The sequence below is a fragment of the Colletotrichum lupini genome, chromosome 2 (genome assembly GCF_023278565.1).
Source record: "Colletotrichum lupini chromosome 2, complete sequence".
In the NCBI taxonomy this organism is placed as follows: domain Eukaryota; kingdom Fungi; phylum Ascomycota; class Sordariomycetes; order Glomerellales; family Glomerellaceae; genus Colletotrichum; species Colletotrichum lupini.
This window is the reverse complement of record NC_064675.1, coordinates 2454579-2473200: the sequence shown is the minus strand read 5'-3', so window position 1 is coordinate 2473200 and position 18622 is coordinate 2454579. Positions and strand designations below refer to the sequence as shown.

The window sequence follows — 18622 nt, the reverse complement described above, 5'->3', positions numbered from 1 at the left end:
TTCACCACCATGGGTGTCAAGGGCTCGAGTTCATGGCCATTCTCTATCTTACCCCATGGCCCAAGCCGCAGACTTGCCTTTCTGCCTCTGCGGCTGCTATTCCTATTGCGACCGGGAAGCAAGAACACGCAAACGCATGTATCTTATCCGTACGGATACTCCGTTCAGATACCCAGGGAGAGCACGGCCGTTCTATTCACGGTACGGAGTAGACAATACGGACACGACCTGGACTCTTACCCTCGGCTGTGCTCGAGGACTAAAGAGCCTGAGGCATAATCCAGTACCTATGGAGGCGGTGCCTGAGGAAGCTGTTTGTGGGCAACTCAACTGTCATGAATCCTTGACTTTGACTGCAATAACAAAACAAGAACCTCTCAAGAGTCAAGGGGTCGAGGCCGAGGCCCTGCTCCTCATCGTCACACCGCGTTGCCATGGACCACCTCTCATCAATATCAAACCTCTCGTGCATTGCAGAGCATGTCGCTCATTCAATAGACAAACGACGGGAGACAAATGACGGGCGGTGAGTGAACGACAAGGCATCGACGAGGCGAGGAGACTAGCTGGTGTAAGCTCACCGAGCCACCTCTCGACTCAACAGAGACGCAGAGGTTCATTGTCTCCGAACCCGTAGCTTCCACTGTGCAGCACGATACACTTTAGCTGCTGGAACACCTTGCGCCTGCCCGCTCGTCCCTGCTACTGGATTTCATCATCACACCGTCAGGTCTTCGTCGAACAAGGTTCCCAGTAATAACGGCCACTCTTCCGTCCAATCCACGCTTCCAATCCGACCTGGTCTCCTCACCCCTTGCATTTTGTTACCACCTTTGGCCCGACTCCAGCGAACCCGTTCTCGATCTCTCCCCTGCAACAGCATGCTTGCGATGGAACCCTATCCACCTGGCTTTACTTTACAGTGTGAACGGAGCACGGCAAACCTTACACCAAGACACGCTGCTTAGGTCCCTAGCTGCCTGCAGTCCACCTTTGGAGCATTCCATCCGCCCTTCCAGATGCACGCCAGAACACCCGGACCGCATGAGAAACATGCCCGCTGTCCCAGAGTCCCAGACCTCTCTGAGTTGGTTCGACACGTCAGTTACGCTGTGTTTCGGTCTACCTCTCGGCCAACCAAAGTACACAAGTCATCAAAGGTACCTTTCCGACATACACCGCTGCCCTCGGATACGATTGATCACCCTTTGGGGCCACACACTAGCAACATTGAACCAGCGCCAAAGTGGACTTCAGGGACCGATGGGCCTTGCATCAGATCTGTTCCGCTGAGCCACCAGAACCCACAGAGCACCAAGGTTTCCGAAAACTACCCTGATAGACGGCAACTACCTACCCGCAATCTCCCTAGCAGCAGCAAACACATGCTGCATCTCGTTATCTCATGTAAAAATCACCAGCCACGCCAGCGGTTAGACTAGCCAGCTGTCAATCACCGTTGAAACCAGCAGGTTGACCGATTCGAGCATCCCGAGTGTGCTCAAAGCTATCCAGTCTCTTTCTCTGGCTTTAAGCCTTGATGGTACCGACAGAATCGTTCTGTCTCCTCATTCCAGCGAGCCATGGCGCAATCTGGTGTTCCACAGCTAAAACGACTCGGTAATGACGGTGTCAAACTTCAAAGTACCTCACCTACCTTACGGATACATGGTCCCAAAGTCAAAAAGTCTACCAACGCTTGCTACGCTACGCTACGTTCTATGCCCGAGTGCGCTGCCGTCGTCGACTTGTCATTCATCACCTCCAAACTTAGGTTTCCGGTCCAAACAACACCCCCCGTCAACTGGGTATCTGATCCAATCTTGACTAACGGCAAACGCAAGCCCCATACTTTGCAACGAATCTTGCGCAATCATCAACTCTTCGCCTGCAGCCCAGCACGCTCATCTGGGCAATCAGCTACCTATCCTCGGGGGCTGCTCGTCCCTGCTTCGCCTTGCCTCGCCTCAAGCTCGTCTCATTGCTCAGGCTGCTCACCTTCTTGCCTGGCGCCACCTGCCGTCGCTCTTGGTACCAGCCAACCGGATCGACAGACGGCAGATCCGCGCTGGCACTGTCTCGAGACTCGACTGTCCGGGATCGAGACTTTGTCCACTTCCACTTTGTGTTTCTTCAATGGTAGCGCTGACCGTAGCTCTCGTCGTTGTCTCCTTGCCTGGCGGACGGAATGAGATAAGACATGCGTCCAAACGCCGCGCGACCAACCAGGACACACCCATCACCCACAACAGGTCGTATTGTCACTATTGTCGGGGTCTCGGGAATCGTTGGAACTGGAGACGCAACAGCCTTACTCGATATGCATGCCTCAAACAACGCGAGAACCAACAGGAACCTCTCTAGCATAGCTGCATCGCTACTTTGCAGGAAAGTACCGTACTGCTTCGGTGACCACCACGACGCACAAGTGCCCCAGGCCGATACTTCTCCGACGATTTCATCCATGGCCTAACTTACTCTCGTGTCACCCTCTCATCCCAATCCAGACGTCTTTGCCATGTGTGCACGTCTCAGGCAACCACTCGTCCAAACGAAGTTTCTCCTCACTTTCTCCTGCTATGCATGCGCCTATCCAACGGCACGAACCATTGATCAAAAGAATCGACTTTTCTGCCTAGGCTTTACATGTGGTTCTGTTCATGCCTCAGGCTTCCACAAGTCGCCTGGAACCCCTGTCTGGCGACAATGGAACCTTTTGACATCACCAATTCTGGTCTCGAATCGCACATATCCCCACTAGAAATCTCTCTGAAGCAGAGCGGCCAAGAGGTGAAGCTCAAAAGACCAAGGCAGAGAGTCGTTCGGTGTGCCTGGCCGGCTGGCAGCAACCATTGACGGCGCAACCCACTCCACTAACCCACTAACACCTCCGAGACACATGTCTCGCTGGCCAGCCCCCCATGCAAGTGTCATTCGCCGTCCCAAAGGGGCAATCCGAATCGGGTGCCGCGCCCTCGGAGCCGTCATCCATACTCGACGATCACTGTCCGCTCAAGATACACATTTTGTGGCGTACAAAAAGCCACCCCATCTTCTATAGCTACGAAGTAGAAGGGTGCGAAACGTTCGGCTTCATCATATCAACTTTTCGACCATAACTATGGAGCAGTTGTTCCGGGCGGTCTCTATCAGACAGGTCTTGGTTCCCTGGCCGATCTTCACGCGCTCTAGTCCATCCCTCCCGAGTACCACACGGGGACCCATCCCCGCGTGCTCCAACTTCAAGCTCCTCCGCCTGCCGCCCACCCCCTTGGCGGGTGGATGCCCGCATCACCCGAGGTCCTAGCGTCAAAATGACAGCCTCGCCGGCAGCGATCGACAATCCATCTATCGTCTTCAGGCCAATCACCAATATCAATGAGCGGCCACAGTGAAGCACAAACTGAACGGAGGAAAGACGGAGTGGCACAGGCGATCAAGGTGCGGCTCCAAAGTCGACGCAGCAGTCTGGGGAAGTACGACTTCTGCCCCTACGGAAAGATGACGGTCGAGAATTACCCCTTCGTCTCGCCTTACAGCGTGGCCAAGTTGGGGGTGTTTAGACCAGGCTGTTTGACGCGCAATGCGGAGCGCCAGTCCGGCATCATGTTTTCTTCTCTCGAACGACTCGATGCTTCCCTGGAGTTATTGGCCGCGCTCATTGCCGTATCGCCGAACCTGCATGCCCTGTTCGGGTTTTTGCAGCACCTCTGATACGTAACGATGGACGTCTCCGCATAGGAGGCTCGAAAACTACGTCCATGTTCTGGCTCCCGCCAAGGTACTGCCAGGGTTTGTGCCTAGCCATCTGTGTCACTAGAAGTACGGATACCATGCCCTGTTGCAGGCTTCGACTCACAAAATCAAGAGCACCCCTGGAATGGGCATGCCTAGATCAGTGGCTCTGCCTGGTAGCAACAATTCCCACCTTTACAACTTTGTCCTCAAGAAAATAGGCTTCCTTCATTGTATCGTAACCCAGGTCTCACAGGCAGCACTCATCACTGCTCCACGAAAAACGGTAGGATCCGTCGATTGCGTCTCGAATCTTCCTGACTCCCCGATATTGAAAACCTGATCGCCTTGCTAACACATGACGTCTAAGGCGCTCAGGGGAATGGGGCTGAAGCCCAAAGTACGCAGCACACCTGAATCTTGTGCTCATTGCTGACCCCGATACTTGGAAGAATTACGGTTCACCGCAGCGTCGATCAACTCACACAGCCGTTTCTCTCTGGCGCAACTGACAAGCTTCAATCTGCCGGATCGCCTGGGACAGCACATCTTTGTGTAACAGGGATGGCTTACTGGACTCGGCGTCTGCCGCGGACAGCGTTAAAGATCTCCAAGTCATCGACACAAGCTCGTAGACGACTTTGCGTTTTCTGCACCAGAATCTGGGAGACGCGACACTCTTTTTGAATTGGCTTACGTTGACACTGAGATATAGAGTTATGGTAGATCGATTTGGTCAACTGCAGCATCCCTCTCCCCGTGAGGTGGCGATCTTGCCGGTCGAGACCTGTTTGAGCTTATGCCTTGGCCCTTCCGCTAACACTTCTACTCAGAGCTTAGACTTGTTGTTGACAGCGACTCATACCGTATACGCAACATCATCATCTTCTTCCCAAGGCAGACGCAACATGGTCAGCAAACTGCTGGTTGAAAGCTCATTTCGCCCTGGAGAGCACCATTCTTTCTTGTTTCATTCACGCAGACGCAAATCCCGGTGTACACATGGTTTCTAGACGAAGAGGACACGGTGCGCTCCATCCTCTGGGGAACGATTCACGCGGATGAACCCCTCCATCCCGTCAAGGTAGGATTCTATAGACAACGATAAACTCGTTACTCCACCATACGTTCTGTGAGGGTGGGTACATTTGGCCTCAACTGTGTTCTAACCCCTAAATTAGTTTGCCTGCCCGGTTGCCCGCACTCCATCTTGGCTCCATCTCGTGTGACTCAACCCTTCAGATGCCATATAGCCAGCGCAGGAGTCAAAGAGAGAGAGGAGAAGGGGGGGGAGGGGGAGGATCCAAACCTCTGCCTACAGAGATACATTGACGACACAGAGATAATATGTACACTGTAAGTTCTTGGCGTCAAGATGTTTCTAGGCAGCTAGCTGTGAGCGGACCAAGGTGTGTCTGTCTGCCTACCATCGTTGGACATTCTCAACTGAGATAATGGTAGATATGATGTGAGTCAATAGAAACCAGGAAAATTGAACTACTTTCCTTTCGTTATCCCGTAACAAGACATATCTAAATGTAAGGTGTCGTGTGTCATGAGAACATACAGAAACATACCGAACAACGCACGTCTATTCAGCGAGTAAGCTCAGCTACTTTACAAGCACCAGACCGAAACGTGAGAGAGAGAGCTTGAGTCGACCGCCCGGGTCCGAGTCACGACACCGTCGAGCGTATGAGCGCGTGAACAGGGACATGTACGAGAGATATGACGGTACAGAGAGAGAGAGAGAGAGAGGGTGGGAAGAGCAGCTTTCGATGCGGCTCAACGTGTCCGACACCACCCTTTGCAGGTTTGCCCGACTACCTACCCAGCCACATCTGCCTGCCGAGAAGCCATGCATGCGAAAAATGCAGCTTACCAGATTCGTACAGCTCCAGCTCCAGCATCTGGCCACTCGCGTACAGTCTCACAGGAACGAGGCATCGCCGGTGGTGTCAGCGACGCGTGGTGCGACTTTTCAGCATACATCCCGCGTACTTTGCAATACCTCTTTCTCGTTTCGATAACTTGTCTTTTTTTCTTAGCTCGTTCTAGTCTCTAACTGAATGTATCCATGAAGCAGTCCTTCGAGGGGACCAGCCACAGCGCCGTTGGGTATGCGACATCTAAAGAAGTAACATTGGGGAGCGGCGAATGCTTTTGCACAGTACGCCCTCTGCTTCCCCCGCGCCGATGGCCTATGCTCCGTATGCTCCATGCTCCGTACCCGTATGCGATGAATTTGAAAAAAAAAAAAAGGGATCCCAAATGCTGCCTGTCCCGGGCAAGGGTAAGCGTGTGACCTGACCCTGCCGTGAGACCACCCCGGACCCCCCCCGCGCTGCAACCTTGAAGCTGCCTCCTTTTTTTTCTCCCTCTTTCGAGGGCAGACAAATAACATGCGCCTCCGAGGAAGCGATGCTCTTTGACGACCCCCAACTAGATATTCATACCAAGTCGCAAAATGCTGCGTCATTAAGGCCATTCATCAGAGTCCGTCTTTGGATCCCGACTTTTACCAACCGTACACCACACTTTTGTGTGGTGTGACAGGACACCAGCCGCTCGACGATCATTGACAAGTACACCTCGTCGGAGAGCGTATCTGTCCGTCATCACTACTATCTCAGTGAGCCTCTACATTCACTTAGTGGTGCGCCGCCTTCTCGACAGTGGGGAGCTCCTTGAGCGCCTCGCCAATGATGTTGATGGCCTTGCGAAGCTCGGTCTCGGTGATGACCAAAGGAGGGGCGAAGCGGATGATGTTGCCGTGCGTAGGCTTGGCCTGTGAAAAGCAGACGGGTCAGTCGTGTGCCGTGTGTGATAGTATACCAGGGGCGTTTGCAACTTACCAGGAGACCCTTCTCCTTCAACAACAGGCACAGGTCCCAGGCCGTGCGGCCAGCGGTAGCCGACTCGTCAATGACCACGGCGTTGAGGAGACCCTTTCCACGCACCAGCTCGACAATGGGCGAGTTGAAGGCTCTGATTCCCTCGCGGAAGATGTTTCCGAGCTTCTCAGCCTTGGCAGTCAGGTCTTCCTCCTCCATGATCTCCAACGCGCGGATGGACACCGCGCATCCCAGGGGGTTACCGCCGTAGGTGGAACCGTGGGTGCCGGGCTCAACGACAAGCATGATCTCCTTGCTCGACAGGACGCAGCTGACGGGGTACAGACCGCCAGAGATGGCCTTGCCCAGGGTGATCATATCGGGCTTGATGCCGGCCCACTGGGAGCACAACATGCGCCCGGTGCGGCCGATACCAGTCTGGATCTCGTCGCAGATGAAGAGGACGTTGTGCTTCTTGCAAAGGTCATTCACTCTCTTCAGGTAGTCGTCGTCGGGGACGACGACACCAGCCTCGCCCTGGATCGGCTCGATGATGATGGCAGCAGTGTCCTTGCCGTGCGCCTCGAAGACCGCCTCGATATCCTCGACGTTGTTGTAGCGAATGGCCTTGCCCGTGGAAGGGTTCAGGGCGCCGATGTTGGGGACATAGGGGCCGTAGTTGTCCCTCGATTCGGGGTCGACTGACAGAGAGATGGCAGTCATCTGGGGGAGTTTCATGTCAGCCTTGGTCCGGGAGGGAAACGCAGCTGCCAGCTGCAGCATCTCAGAAAGGTACTCACTGTTCGGCCGTGGAAATTGTCGTTGACGGAGAAGACCAGAGCCTTGCCCTGCTCAACGCCCTTGACCTTGTACGCCCACTTGCGCGCAATCTTGATTGCGGTCTCGACGGCCTCGGCGCCCGTGTTCATGGGCAAAACCATGTCGTAGCCAAAGACCTGCTGGATCTTCTCGGCCCACTTGGGGAAGACATCGTTGTAGAAGGCTCTCGAGCTGAGAGTCAGTCTGCTGGCCTGCTCGGTCAGGGCCTTGACCAGCTCGGGGTGGCAGTGGCCTTGGTTGACGGCGCTGTAGGCGGAGAGGAAATCGAGGTACTGCTTGCCCTCGGGATCCCAGACGTGGACGCCGCTGGCCTTGGAGAAGACGACGGGTAGCGGGTGGTAGTTGTGGGCGGCGAGCTCCTCCTCGGACTTGATTGCGGCCTGGGTGGAAGAGGCGTGGTATCTCGACTCCACTCCGCCATTGGACTGAGGGGTGCCGCCGTTTGCGTGGGGGGCCATGTTGCCTGATTTACGTTGGATGGACTTGGTGAGAGAGAGAGAGAGAGCAGTGTGGATGAGATGAGTGGTATGGGTATTCGAAAAAAGGATCAATTGGCTCCAGAGAACGTTCAATTGTTGTCAGAGAGTGTTTGCGACTCAGGACAAGTGGCCGTTCAAGTATGGTTCGTGGGCAAGAAGATGGAGAGTTGAGAGGAGGAGAACGTCAAAGGAAGAGGACGGGAACGAGGGGCAAATCGCGGGGTCTTGGGTAGTTATACCCTCCCTGGCAGCAAGCCCGGCCATCCTTGACTAAGAGGACTCAAGCGCGATACGGAAGCAGAAAACCAGGAAACCAGGTGGTCGTGGGAAAGCGGCGGCGGCGGCGGCAACATGGACCGGGTCCAAACATGGCCGGAGGCGGACGATACGAGTAGGAAGTACATAGGTAGTAGGCCTGCCGGGCTGGTACAAGCACGAAAGACAAAGCAGACGAGACGGGCATGACGGGTTCTGGCCAGTTTGTGGATTTAAAAAAATCCAAGCCATGCAAAGTGTGTGAAAAACGGCTGGACCTTGACCTGGAACCAAACTCTTGGTGTCGGAGTCAGAAGGCGCGCCACTATGCCTTTAAGTGCAGGTATGTTCCCCTAAGCGCAGGTATAAGCGGCTCAAGTGGGTGAGTGGGCAGGATGACGCCCGAGGGGGCCATGTAAGGGAAACCATCCCGGTGCCAATTCAGTCACATGGCCCCGGGGGAGAGAGAGAGGGGAGGGGTGGCGCGGACGTAGGAAAAAGCAGTGCGCTCGGTCACCGGTGGTTTCTTTGATGCTTTTCTCTGGGGTAAGAATCTCGTAATGGAATATGGAACAGGACGCGGTTGCTTGGTGTTGCCGCGGGTTGTAGTCTGGGGGAAGGGGGGCAGATGACTGCATGGTGTTGTTGATGATGGAAAGTCGACTTTCAAGAGAGGAAACCACCAATCCTGTCAGAGGGAGCAACCAAGCCGAGCCGAGAGCCTCTTGCCAATGCGGCCGGGGGGGAGACAACAACTGCGAGAAGCTGGAACGAGGAATGAGGAATGCAGCGAGGCCGATAACGGGCATCTGTGCTTGCGGCGTTGGAGAGGCACAGCAAGCCCTATCTAGGCTATCATATTTCTTTTGCGTTGCAGACGGCCAACAGTGTAACCATTTGTCGACAACTCGAGAAACCGCATACATGTAGGCACTATATCCAACGACGTGCGATTGGACTGAGTAGAACAAGATAGGGAATTACATGTATTACGGAGTAGATAAACCATGGAACGTGGTGCGTGGAGAATACGCAGAGTGACAGAGTGCCTGCTACTGGGGCCGATGCGGACGGCAGAGGAAAGGGCTCCGTGGCCCAATGACAAAGACGCTATTTCCATTCCCGCTGCTCGGATCCAATAGGGCCGTCCAGTTATATGGAGACACTATGGGATCCAATGAGCATCTGTTCTATCGTTAGATAAGTGGATATCACCAGGTTCCTGCCTGAGAGTAAGTACTGATTTGGTTGCCTGTGAAGCAAGGCAACAAGGCTACATTTGGTCTTGTGTCCTCATCACCTTACCACCTCAAGGTACGTAGGTAAGGTACGTAGGTAAGGTAGGTACCTCAGGTAGGTTCTTCAGGCTTCGGCGACTGATTCTTTAGTGACCAATTGCCTGAGGACGCTGGCCTGTCAATGAAACTTAGCGCCTCTGCTTCCGTCCACGGCCCTGCCGTAAGCCCGCAACATCCCTGGCCTTCCCGTCTCGACATTCCATTAGCGATCGAGAACACCGCTTTTCGGCATCAACTTTTCCATCAGAGCCCACACACTCCTTTCTCTCTTCCCCTGTGCCCGCCCCCTTAGCTAACGGCCACACGGCAAACCGCGAGAAAAGGCAAAGGGCGAAAAAAAGAAGAGAAAAGTCTGTTCAGTTTGACACACGAGCATACGTTCGAACAAACGGCACCACCATCAACACACACCCTGACTCGCCTCATCGCTCCAAAAAAAACCCATCGGACTCCCCGTTGCGTCGACCGAACCGTTCGTTTCCCACGCCGCCAACGCCGTCGCCGCTCCTGCAAGAAAGGTCATTCCACCCTTACCAGCTCACCGCAACCCCCTCCCCCCCCTTTCCCCTTTCCCCCCGTCCGACGACCGATGATTACGCAACAAGTCCCTTCCGTCCCCCCACCCCGCCAGACTGCCGCCGCCGCCGCCGGCCACAAAACTCTCAACTCACCGTATCCACAATGGCTTCCGTCGGCTCCCCGCCCGCCCCCGAACTCCTAATGGCAGTTCGTAACGAGCACAACAAGCCCTCCGTCTTCCGGTCCCTCCTCGTCATCCGTCTCCTCAACGCCTGGTGGGTCCTCACCTTTTTCCAGCCCGACGAGTACTTTCAGGCCCTCGAACCCGCCTGGCGCATCGCCTTTGGCCAAGGGAGCGGCGCCTGGATCACCTGGGTGAGTAACCATGCTCTCTATTCGCAATTTTTTTTATTCATCATCACTATTCACAAGCTTCGTTGATCCCACGTGCAACTAACACACACACCCTCCCCCGCCCCCCAGGAATGGAGAAACCAGCTCCGCTCCTCGCTGCATCCCGCCCTCTTCGCCGGCGTCTACACCCTCGCAGACCTCGTCGCCCGGCCCCTCCCCATCATCAGGCCATGGCTCCTCCTCGCCGCTCCAAAGGCCGCGCAGGCCGTCTTTGCCGCCGCCGGCGACTGGTACACCTGGCAGCTGGCCGTCAAGATCTACGGCGCCGATAGCTCCGTCTCGTGGTTTGCTGTAAGTCACCATCACCACCACGACCACCACCAGTAGCCGTTATAACTGCTACCTCCGCACAACTCGTCAACCCATGGCTGACGCAACGTCCTCGTATAGCTGTTCATGAGCATGTTCAGTCCTTTCCAATGGTACTGCTCCACCCGCACCTTTTCCAACTCGCTCGAGACCACGCTCACCATCATGGCCCTCAACTACTGGCCCTGGGAGCTCCTCGGCGATGCAAAGACGGAAAAGGAGAACCCCAAGCCCGCAAGGTCCATCTTGCACACGCCGGGGACGCTCACTAGGTACGTTTCCGTCTCTCGCATCTTGACACCGGCCGGCCACCCACCCGAACCGGCCCCCAAAGAAACACATTCACTCACACGCCAATAGCCTCCGCCTATCCCTCATCCTTGCCGCAACAGCAGTCCTCCTCCGCCCAACAAATATCCTCATCTGGATACCAATCGCCCTCGCAACCCTCCTCCGGCCCCTCCTCTCCGGCCCCGGCCCCGGCTCCACCACCTCCGTCCTCACCCCGCAAACCATCCTCCTCCTCCTCCGCGAAGCCCTCCTCTGCGGCACCCTCGTCCTCTCCCTCTCCCTAACCTCAGACCGCCTCTACTTTGGCCAATGGGCCTTCCCCCCCTACAAGTTCCTCTACTTCAACCTCTCCCAATCCCTCGCCGTCCTCTACGGCCGCAACGACTGGCACTACTACCTCTCCCAGGGCCTCCCCCTCCTGTCAATGACCTACCTCCCCTTCGTCCTCCTGTCACTCTGCAACCCGCCCTCACCACCACCACCGCCACCACCGCACTCCACCAAACTCCCCAGCAAAGCAACCCTCAAAACCCTCACCTGGACAGTCTACGCCACCATCGCAGCCCTCTCCACCGTCTCCCACAAAGAAGTCCGCTTCATCTACCCCCTCCTCCCAACCCTCCACATCCTCGCCGCCGCGCCCCTCGCATCCTTCTTCACCACCCCGGCCCCGCCACCGACCCCGCGCTCCCCGCTCCCGAAGCCCCGCCTCCGCCGCAAGCGCCTCCTCGCCTCCGCCCTGGGCCTCCACGCCGCAATCGCCCTCTTCCTCACCCTCCTCCACCAGCCCGCGCCCCTCACGGTCCTGACCTTCCTCCGCACCTCGTACGCACGCATACACCCGGAGCAGGCCGCCGCATCGGCCCCGATCGCGTCCCTGGCCTCGGCCTCCTCGACGGCTTCCTCCTCGTCCTCATCACCGCCGACACCAGGCTCATCATCCTCGCCAACGACAAAAGAATCCCAAGGCAACGAACTCTTCGCCCTCTTCCTGACGCCATGCCACTCCACCCCCTGGCGCTCCCACCTCCTCCACCCCGCCCTCCGCGCCCGCGCCCTCACCTGCGAACCGCCCCTCCACACCAAACCAGACACCCCCGAACGCGAGGCCTACCGCGACGAGGCGGACCGCTTCTACGACGACCCCCAGCTCTTCATGGCGACCGAGTTGTGGCCGGCGGCCGAGGCCAGGTCCGGCCCCGACTCCGACTCCGAGCCAGCAGCAGCAGCAGCAGCATCAGCACCACCAGAAGACATCCCCCGCTACATCGTCGGCTTCGAAGGCATCGAACCCTGGCTCCACGACTTCTTCTCCTCCCCCCACGGCGCAGGCCACAACCTCGGCGTGAGCCCGAAACGCGTCTGGTCAGGCTGGAACGGCTTCTTCAACGAGGACGCCCGCCGGCGCGGGAAGCTCGTCGTTTGGGATACGGGGCTGTATGCTACTGTATCCTAAACACAAAAAAGTCAAACGACATTAGTAATAGTCAGTGTAGGAACAAGAGTAAAGAGTCGAGACGTTCAAAAACGGCGATAAGTTCCATTCTCACATACCCCTTCCCACAATACATCACAAAACCAAGAGCATCATCGTGAACGTCAACCATGACAAAAAGTTCTTTCTTTTCCTACCCTATCCTGGGCCCGTGAACACATGTAACCAAATCCCCAGGAAACGTTAGAGGGACAGGAGCGGCCGGGGCTACTACACGTCATGACAAAAAAGAAAACGCCAACTTGACAGGATACCCTTCATAGCGAGCGAGCCCGTAGACAATGCGTCGCTGTACACCAAGCCAGAGGAATCGAACAACTCCGTACATTTATGATGATTCACCAACAACAAGCACGCACATGCCTCCTTTTTCTTTTCAAACGTTCAAACGTGGATTCTTGAAACTTTGGGTTGGCCTCGTCTAGGCCGGCCCCCCTTCCCCTTCCCCCTCAGAGACCCTTGATGTATCAGGTCCAGCCATGAGTGAAATGAAATATTCCACAGAAAAACGTGCTCTTGATAAACAAAACACCTCAAATGGGCATACTTCGAACGCGGCTCATTGTCGGTATTACCGCGCCGCTTCAGGTGCTGGCTGCGTTGGCGGTGCGATCTCCGGCTGAGAGGCTGCTGCCAACTCAGACTTTGCCGGTTGGGCCGGTGCTGGTGGGTTTGCTACGATAGATGCGGGAGGCGGCGATACTGGACTCGTTACCGTTGGAGATGATGCCTGCTGCGATGGTGCTGATGTCGGCTGGGGTGGCGGAGGTTGAGAGGTTGTGGTTTGCGTCGCTACCGGCTGAGCCGCCGCCGTCTGAGTTGGAGCCGCTTGCTGCGGCAATGGTGGTACAGGTGGGTTCTGTGCCCTCTCGTCGGGTTCCCTGCGAATATCTAGACTCTTTCCCCTTCCTGACATGATGCTGGAGCCTCCCAAAGAAGATTGTCGGTCTGCTGGGGGCGATTTGTTCCGTCGCTCAGCGCTCTCCTTGGCTTCACGGTATTTGTTCCTAATCCAACCGATGGGCCCCTTAGATTCGTCCTTGCCGTCCTTGTCCCGCGATTCATGACTGGTTTGTGCCTCGGCAGTGTACATGCCAGTTTCTGAACTTTCACCGGTGAAGCTCTTCCGGGGCCTGTATCCGCCGCTGCCAATCGAGGTCACGCTAACGTCGGCATTATCGTTGGATCCGAAAGCCAGACGCGGAGAGGTGATTGAAGGGTGGTGCTCGTGGCCCCTCTGTCGTGATAGTCGCCATCTTCTCTTCTTTTCCTTATCCGGCTCGCTGGCGTCTGCCGAAGTCGTCACAATGGACTCTTCAGTCTGATCAACGTCAGAACCTTCGTTAAATGATGAGTGAAGTGATGTCGGCGGCGATTTCTTAGCCTTGAGCGTCTGCTCGGGATGTAGGGTGTTGCTAGAGGGGACCTGTGATGCACGCGGGGTGGGTTCCGAGGGTGTATCAACTGCACCAGGCTGCTGGCCAATCGCGAGGGAATCGTGCTCTGGGATTGTATCGGCCACCAGATCCATGGGGTTGGGGGCCTCAAGACTAGGGGACACAGCGGCTGAGTGCGTACCGGACAAGGATGCGGCCGAGCTTTGCGCGCTCGGGTTCAAGCTCCCAGGAATGCGCTTCTTCTTCAGTTTGTTCGGTTGTCGTTTCTCGCCCTCTCCCGTGGGGGATCTTTGGAATATGCTAGGAAGGACTCTTTCCTTGATGGGCGTCGTAGCTTCATTCGGGTCAAGCAGCCTCTCCTGGCTTCTGCCTGCATTGCCAGCAGCGGTGGGTGCCAGGCTGGATGTGCCTATTGCAGCCGGCGCCGGGGAAATGCTCGACGCAGCAGGGGACTGATCAGGTGCTTCGACAAGCTCTTCCGTCGTCGCCGGAATCATGGGCTCACGTGGTGACGAGCCTGGAACGGGTGAAGCATCACGTCTGAACCTTCCCGTCTGAAGAGCAGGGGACTTCTTGGAAGGGACTGTGTTGCTTCTGCCAAGGCCGCTATTCGGGGTTGGTGCGAGTGCCGGGCTGTTTGGGGTCGTAGAACCTTCATGGTGCGAGTGCCTTGAAGATGTCGATCGGTTTCTTCTGAGCATTCCGTCTCTTCGTACACTGTCGGCGCCGGCACTCGCATTGGATGAAGACCGACCCAGACCCGACTTCCTGTTAGGGTTAGGAGTCACTGGCCCACTGGCTGCAGGGGGTGTGCCTTTTTCGATCAGCTGCTTTGTCTTCTCGTCAGTAGCCGTGCCCTGCATGCCAATCAAGAAGTGATCCTGGTTTTCGATGAGGAAAATGAGCACGCATTGGTTCAAGCGATACTCTTCAGGCGCCATGGCGTGCTGCGGGTGCGACAGCATGCCGGGTTGGAAGATTGCTGCTAGATTCTGTGAGTTCATCCTGTTCTCTTCCGACTTGGCGGCGAAGACAGCGAGCAAATCCAGAATGTATAGCAGAAGCTGGCGATTCAGTGGTGGAAGCTCCGTGATGAGCTTCTGGTACTTGACGATGGCTGCTTGATCGTCAAAATTTTCGACAAACTGCGGGCCTTCGGCATCGCCCACGGCTTGCCTCGTGGCGCCTCGCAACGGTTCCCTGAACTTCTCGTATAGATCTAGCGGCACAACGGGCTCAGGAAGGTCGTTGAGGTATCGTCGGAGCACGTTGGCAGCATCGTGAACCGTGTAATTGTCCCACACCAGGCCCTTTCCGTAGCGATCGGGTGAGTCGAAAATCTGTTTCAGTTCCTTGATTCGTTTCTCGGAGCCACTGAGGCGGAAAATGCCCTCCACCGTTGTTGCTAAGAAGACGGGACGTGAGCATGTTGGAGATGGACCGTCATTCAAGTACACTTACCCTTTTCCTTCAAGAAGACGCCGCACTTGGCGACAACAATCGGTACGTAGCCATAAATATAGCTCTTTCCGTTCTCGTCGACAAGAGATATCGCGACATTGGCGTAGGTGATGCTCTGACGCAGAGGAACGCCGAAAATTCCGTGAGGCCGGTTGTCTGCTGTAGAAACTTTAGCACATGAAGTAGAAGACGTTTTCACAGCCGCGCGGATGTGCTTGGCACACTGGCGCACAGGCATGGTGATAGACAGGGACAGCCTGTTGAGCCGACCAGTCGGGTTCAAGGTATTGGAGGCTGTCGCATCACTCGAAGCGCAGACTTGAGGTAAAATGGGATCGCAGGACCCAACAGGATGGGTATCTTGCAACAGCAAGACAAGACTGAGAGGTGCGGCTGACGTATCGATTGCCTCGTCGACATCTTCACTGAAGAGGGTTTGGGTGGGAGTTGGGGTTGGTTGTTGCGATGCGAAAGTAGAAGGGGCTCTACCGTGATGTTCCTGATGCTTCGAAGGAAGCTTGAATCCTTTCCACCACGACTTCAGGTCTCTCTTATTCGGAGTCGAGGGCGCGGCGGGCGCGGTCGAGTTACTCGTGGGCTGAAAAGCCTGGTTGGGGGGAGTAGCGGCGGACGTCATCGCAATGACGGAGCGCAGGTGGTCGGAGCTCAATTACTTTATCGCAGCCAGCGTCCTTTGGTTGTCGTGGGAATCGAGTATGAACAAAGTGTGTCAAGCGACAGAGTTTGGTCGAGCGACGATCAAAGAAAGTTGGATGTTAGAGACAGATTCAGTGCAGTCGGTCTTCGATCTGCAGGTCAATCGGTTGGTCGCTTGGTCGCCTGGTGGTGTTTTGGCACAGGATCGAGTCGCTTGAAAGGTATTGGGTGTGAGCATGCGCTAGGATGAGATGCGACGCGCAGGCGGTGATTGGCCGTGGGCTTCTTTTGGCGCGCAAATATTCCTTTGTCGAGTGAAGCGCTCCTAGAGACCGTCTCTGGAAGTCCTCCTTGTCTTGTGTTGCAAAAGCCCTGCTGTTGATGTCATGAAGAAGTTCCGACCCAAGTGTGAGTAGGAAGGGGAACAGGGGCGAGCGAGTGAGGTGACGAAGAGCGTCCGTGTAGGTGAAATGACCCAGGTGTATTCGGGCAGCGTTGACCGGGGACAGAGGGCGGCGGGCGACGACGATGCGGAGCTAGAGAGGGGATGGCGGGAGTCGGTAAGACACGAGCGAGCTGTGCGTTGGTGGGATTTTTTCGACGACAGAAAACGAATGGAAGCGAGCGACGTTTCCGACCAGAAGACTAGGCGCGACAACGACTCGTTGAAACCTCGTTGACGATAGTTGTCGGTCGGGCAAAATAGGGCAAGGAAAGAAGGAGTTTGGTCTGGAGAAGAGAGTCTGGGGGTTGAGTAAGGTAGAAGGGGGAAGGAAAATGCGAGGTATGTGCACCGGTACCAGGTAAGCAATAGGAAGGTGAGTAAGGTGAGGTGAGGCAAAGGCAGAGCTCAAAGAGAGAGAGAGAGAGAGGGCGAAGCAAGTACGGAGTCGGTACGGAGCACTTTAGGTACGAATAGACGAAGGCGGAGGGACGCAGGAGAGGTTGCAGGTGCCGGTGCAAGTCAGAGGTCCAGGTCCAGTCCAGGTCCAGGTTGGGGTTCAGGTCCAAGTGGTCCAGGCCGGGCGTAGGTGTAATGTGCGGGTGCGTATGTGCGTAAATCGGGCGAGGTCAGGAAATGTAGGTAGTGGTACCTACGGAGTACTGTGTAGGTGATGTAAGGCAAGGCAAGGCAAGGCAAGGCAAGGTCAGAGAGAGTGTGTGAAAGAGAGAGAGAGGAAGAGAGCACCTTAGGTGAGGTGTGAGGTAAGGCAGACACCCAAGGCAGGTAGGAAAAGAGGTGTGGAGGGAAGGAGTATGGGTGTGCGCTAGACACGTTGTCGTCAGTGGGTGATGAGACCAGTACTTTTTGTGTCCTTTTCTTCTAATTTGACTCAATCTCACAGGCAGCAACTCCAGGCCAGGCTGGAGTGTCGACGCTGGTAAAGTTGATAATGGACAGTGAATGAGCGTAGTGTAGTTGAGTGAGTGAGACTGTAATAAGAGAAAGACTGAGACTGAGACTGAAAGCGAGAGTGAGGTTTTGCTTTGCAGCAGCAATGAGTATTACTGAGGTACCCAGCTGTGGACAATGAAGTATGGTACCCAGAGTACTCCGTACGGAGTACGATGTTGGACGTCGACGATGCGGGAACCGTAGACCCTGAGAAGCAAGCATAGAGTCGGGGAAACGCGAAGTACCCAGAGCTGAGCGAACAACGGTTACAGTGCCCAACGGTCCGCGGACAGAGAAATTCAATAGACACGACGGGCAGCGTCAAGCAAGCATCAATAACACACACGTACGCGCATCAGGGGCAGCAGCACCAGCACCAGCACCAGCAGAAGGAGCATACCAAGCGGTACAACTCGTCAGCGCGGCGGCGGCAGCCAGGCGCTGACATTACGGGACGGGATGGATAACCCGGATCAAGGTAGCAGCAAAGAGCAGGGTTGCCGCCGGTCAGGTGGTCTGGTAGGGCCAGCGACGACGAGGATGGATGAGGGTTGTGAGGGGTTGGACGGCTGCGATACCGATGTCATGCCCATTTGATGGAGCCAGAGGGCAGAGGCTCCAATGTGAATTCAATGCCAATATCTACATACGCAGTACGCAGTACTCCGTACTTAGCACTAAGGTAAGGTAACTAAGTAGTGGGCACAGGGACTGGCGCTGGGCCTTGGCTGGAGAGGTCGGGTGGGAGGAAACGGGAGTGTGGGAGCGGGAGTGGAAACATAAGATACCTGCCTGCCCCGCCACTCTCGTCAGGGAATGGAAGTACCCCTAGGTGAGGTGCGTCTAAATGGCCCGGAGCAGTGCTCACGAGTGGAAGAGAGCTGGCCTGGGACCTTGCAAAAGCTCCAGAAGGCCTAGGGACCAAGACAGGCCAGACACTCCAGGCCCATTATACGGTGGAGAGAAAGACTCGTCGAGGCCCCAAGGCTGCAGCGGCCAATGTGTGGTACTGATGCGCAGTTACGTGCGACGTGGGACGTTGAATGCTGCTGGGCGGAGGCCGTTCATTAGCCGTCTGTCACTGGTCGTTCCCGACTGTCGCGGACTCACGGCGTCTCCCTGACCACTGGGGTTCCTGGCCAGCTATGTTAGCACTTCACCTTAGCTATTAACCTAAAGTACCCAGACGTCAGGGCCCATGGCAGCTAGTTGCCGGTAGGGTACTGTCACCGATGATCGAAG

General features: G+C 55.9%; 5 protein-coding genes across 5 annotated transcripts; 2 read left to right on the top strand and 3 right to left on the bottom strand.

Moving 5' to 3' along the window:
• Positions 1–9: 9 nt before the first annotated feature.
• On the top strand, positions 10–6317 carry CLUP02_03012 (uncharacterized protein; the record flags this gene model as incomplete). Its single annotated transcript, XM_049282040.1, has 30 exons — positions 10–201; positions 266–482; positions 543–571; positions 667–1160; positions 1226–1319; positions 1438–1497; positions 1554–1808; positions 1895–2139; positions 2230–2397; positions 2430–2522; positions 2670–2825; positions 2916–3033; positions 3193–3300; positions 3334–3689; positions 3742–3781; positions 3821–3940; positions 4026–4039; positions 4130–4194; positions 4252–4366; positions 4451–4514; positions 4569–4646; positions 4718–4819; positions 5121–5203; positions 5305–5337; positions 5412–5438; positions 5503–5755; positions 5822–5853; positions 5907–5967; positions 6058–6231; positions 6300–6317. The coding sequence occupies 30 exons, from the start codon at positions 10–12 to the stop codon at positions 6315–6317; spliced, it is 3864 nt and encodes a 1287-aa protein (XP_049139183.1).
• A 68-nt stretch (positions 6318–6385) lies between these two features.
• On the bottom strand, positions 6386–9263 carry CLUP02_03011 (ornithine aminotransferase; the record flags this gene model as incomplete). Its single annotated transcript, XM_049282039.1, has 10 exons — positions 6386–6523; positions 6591–7292; positions 7370–7964; positions 8013–8158; positions 8195–8359; positions 8422–8440; positions 8593–8775; positions 8849–8957; positions 9030–9101; positions 9158–9263. 10 exons carry the CDS (start codon positions 9261–9263, stop codon positions 6386–6388), a joined length of 2235 nt encoding a protein of 744 aa, XP_049139182.1.
• An 859-nt stretch (positions 9264–10122) lies between these two features.
• CLUP02_03010 (Alg9-like mannosyltransferase) lies at positions 10123–12430 on the top strand (the record flags this gene model as incomplete). The annotated part of the gene is made up of 4 exons (XM_049282038.1): positions 10123–10335; positions 10444–10665; positions 10765–10955; positions 11044–12430. 4 exons carry the CDS (start codon positions 10123–10125, stop codon positions 12428–12430), a joined length of 2013 nt encoding a protein of 670 aa, XP_049139181.1.
• Positions 12431–13040: 610 nt separating this feature from the next.
• On the bottom strand, positions 13041–15964 carry CLUP02_03009 (RhoGAP domain-containing protein; the record flags this gene model as incomplete). Its single annotated transcript, XM_049282037.1, has 2 exons — positions 13041–15271; positions 15328–15964. 2 exons carry the CDS (start codon positions 15962–15964, stop codon positions 13041–13043), a joined length of 2868 nt encoding a protein of 955 aa, XP_049139180.1.
• A 151-nt stretch (positions 15965–16115) lies between these two features.
• CLUP02_03008 (uncharacterized protein) lies at positions 16116–18580 on the bottom strand (the record flags this gene model as incomplete). Its single annotated transcript, XM_049282036.1, has 10 exons — positions 16116–16520; positions 16587–16833; positions 17174–17252; positions 17329–17506; positions 17563–17631; positions 17781–17949; positions 18087–18185; positions 18249–18367; positions 18419–18523; positions 18563–18580. The coding sequence occupies 10 exons, from the start codon at positions 18578–18580 to the stop codon at positions 16116–16118; spliced, it is 1488 nt and encodes a 495-aa protein (XP_049139179.1).
• Positions 18581–18622: the final 42 nt, after the last annotated feature.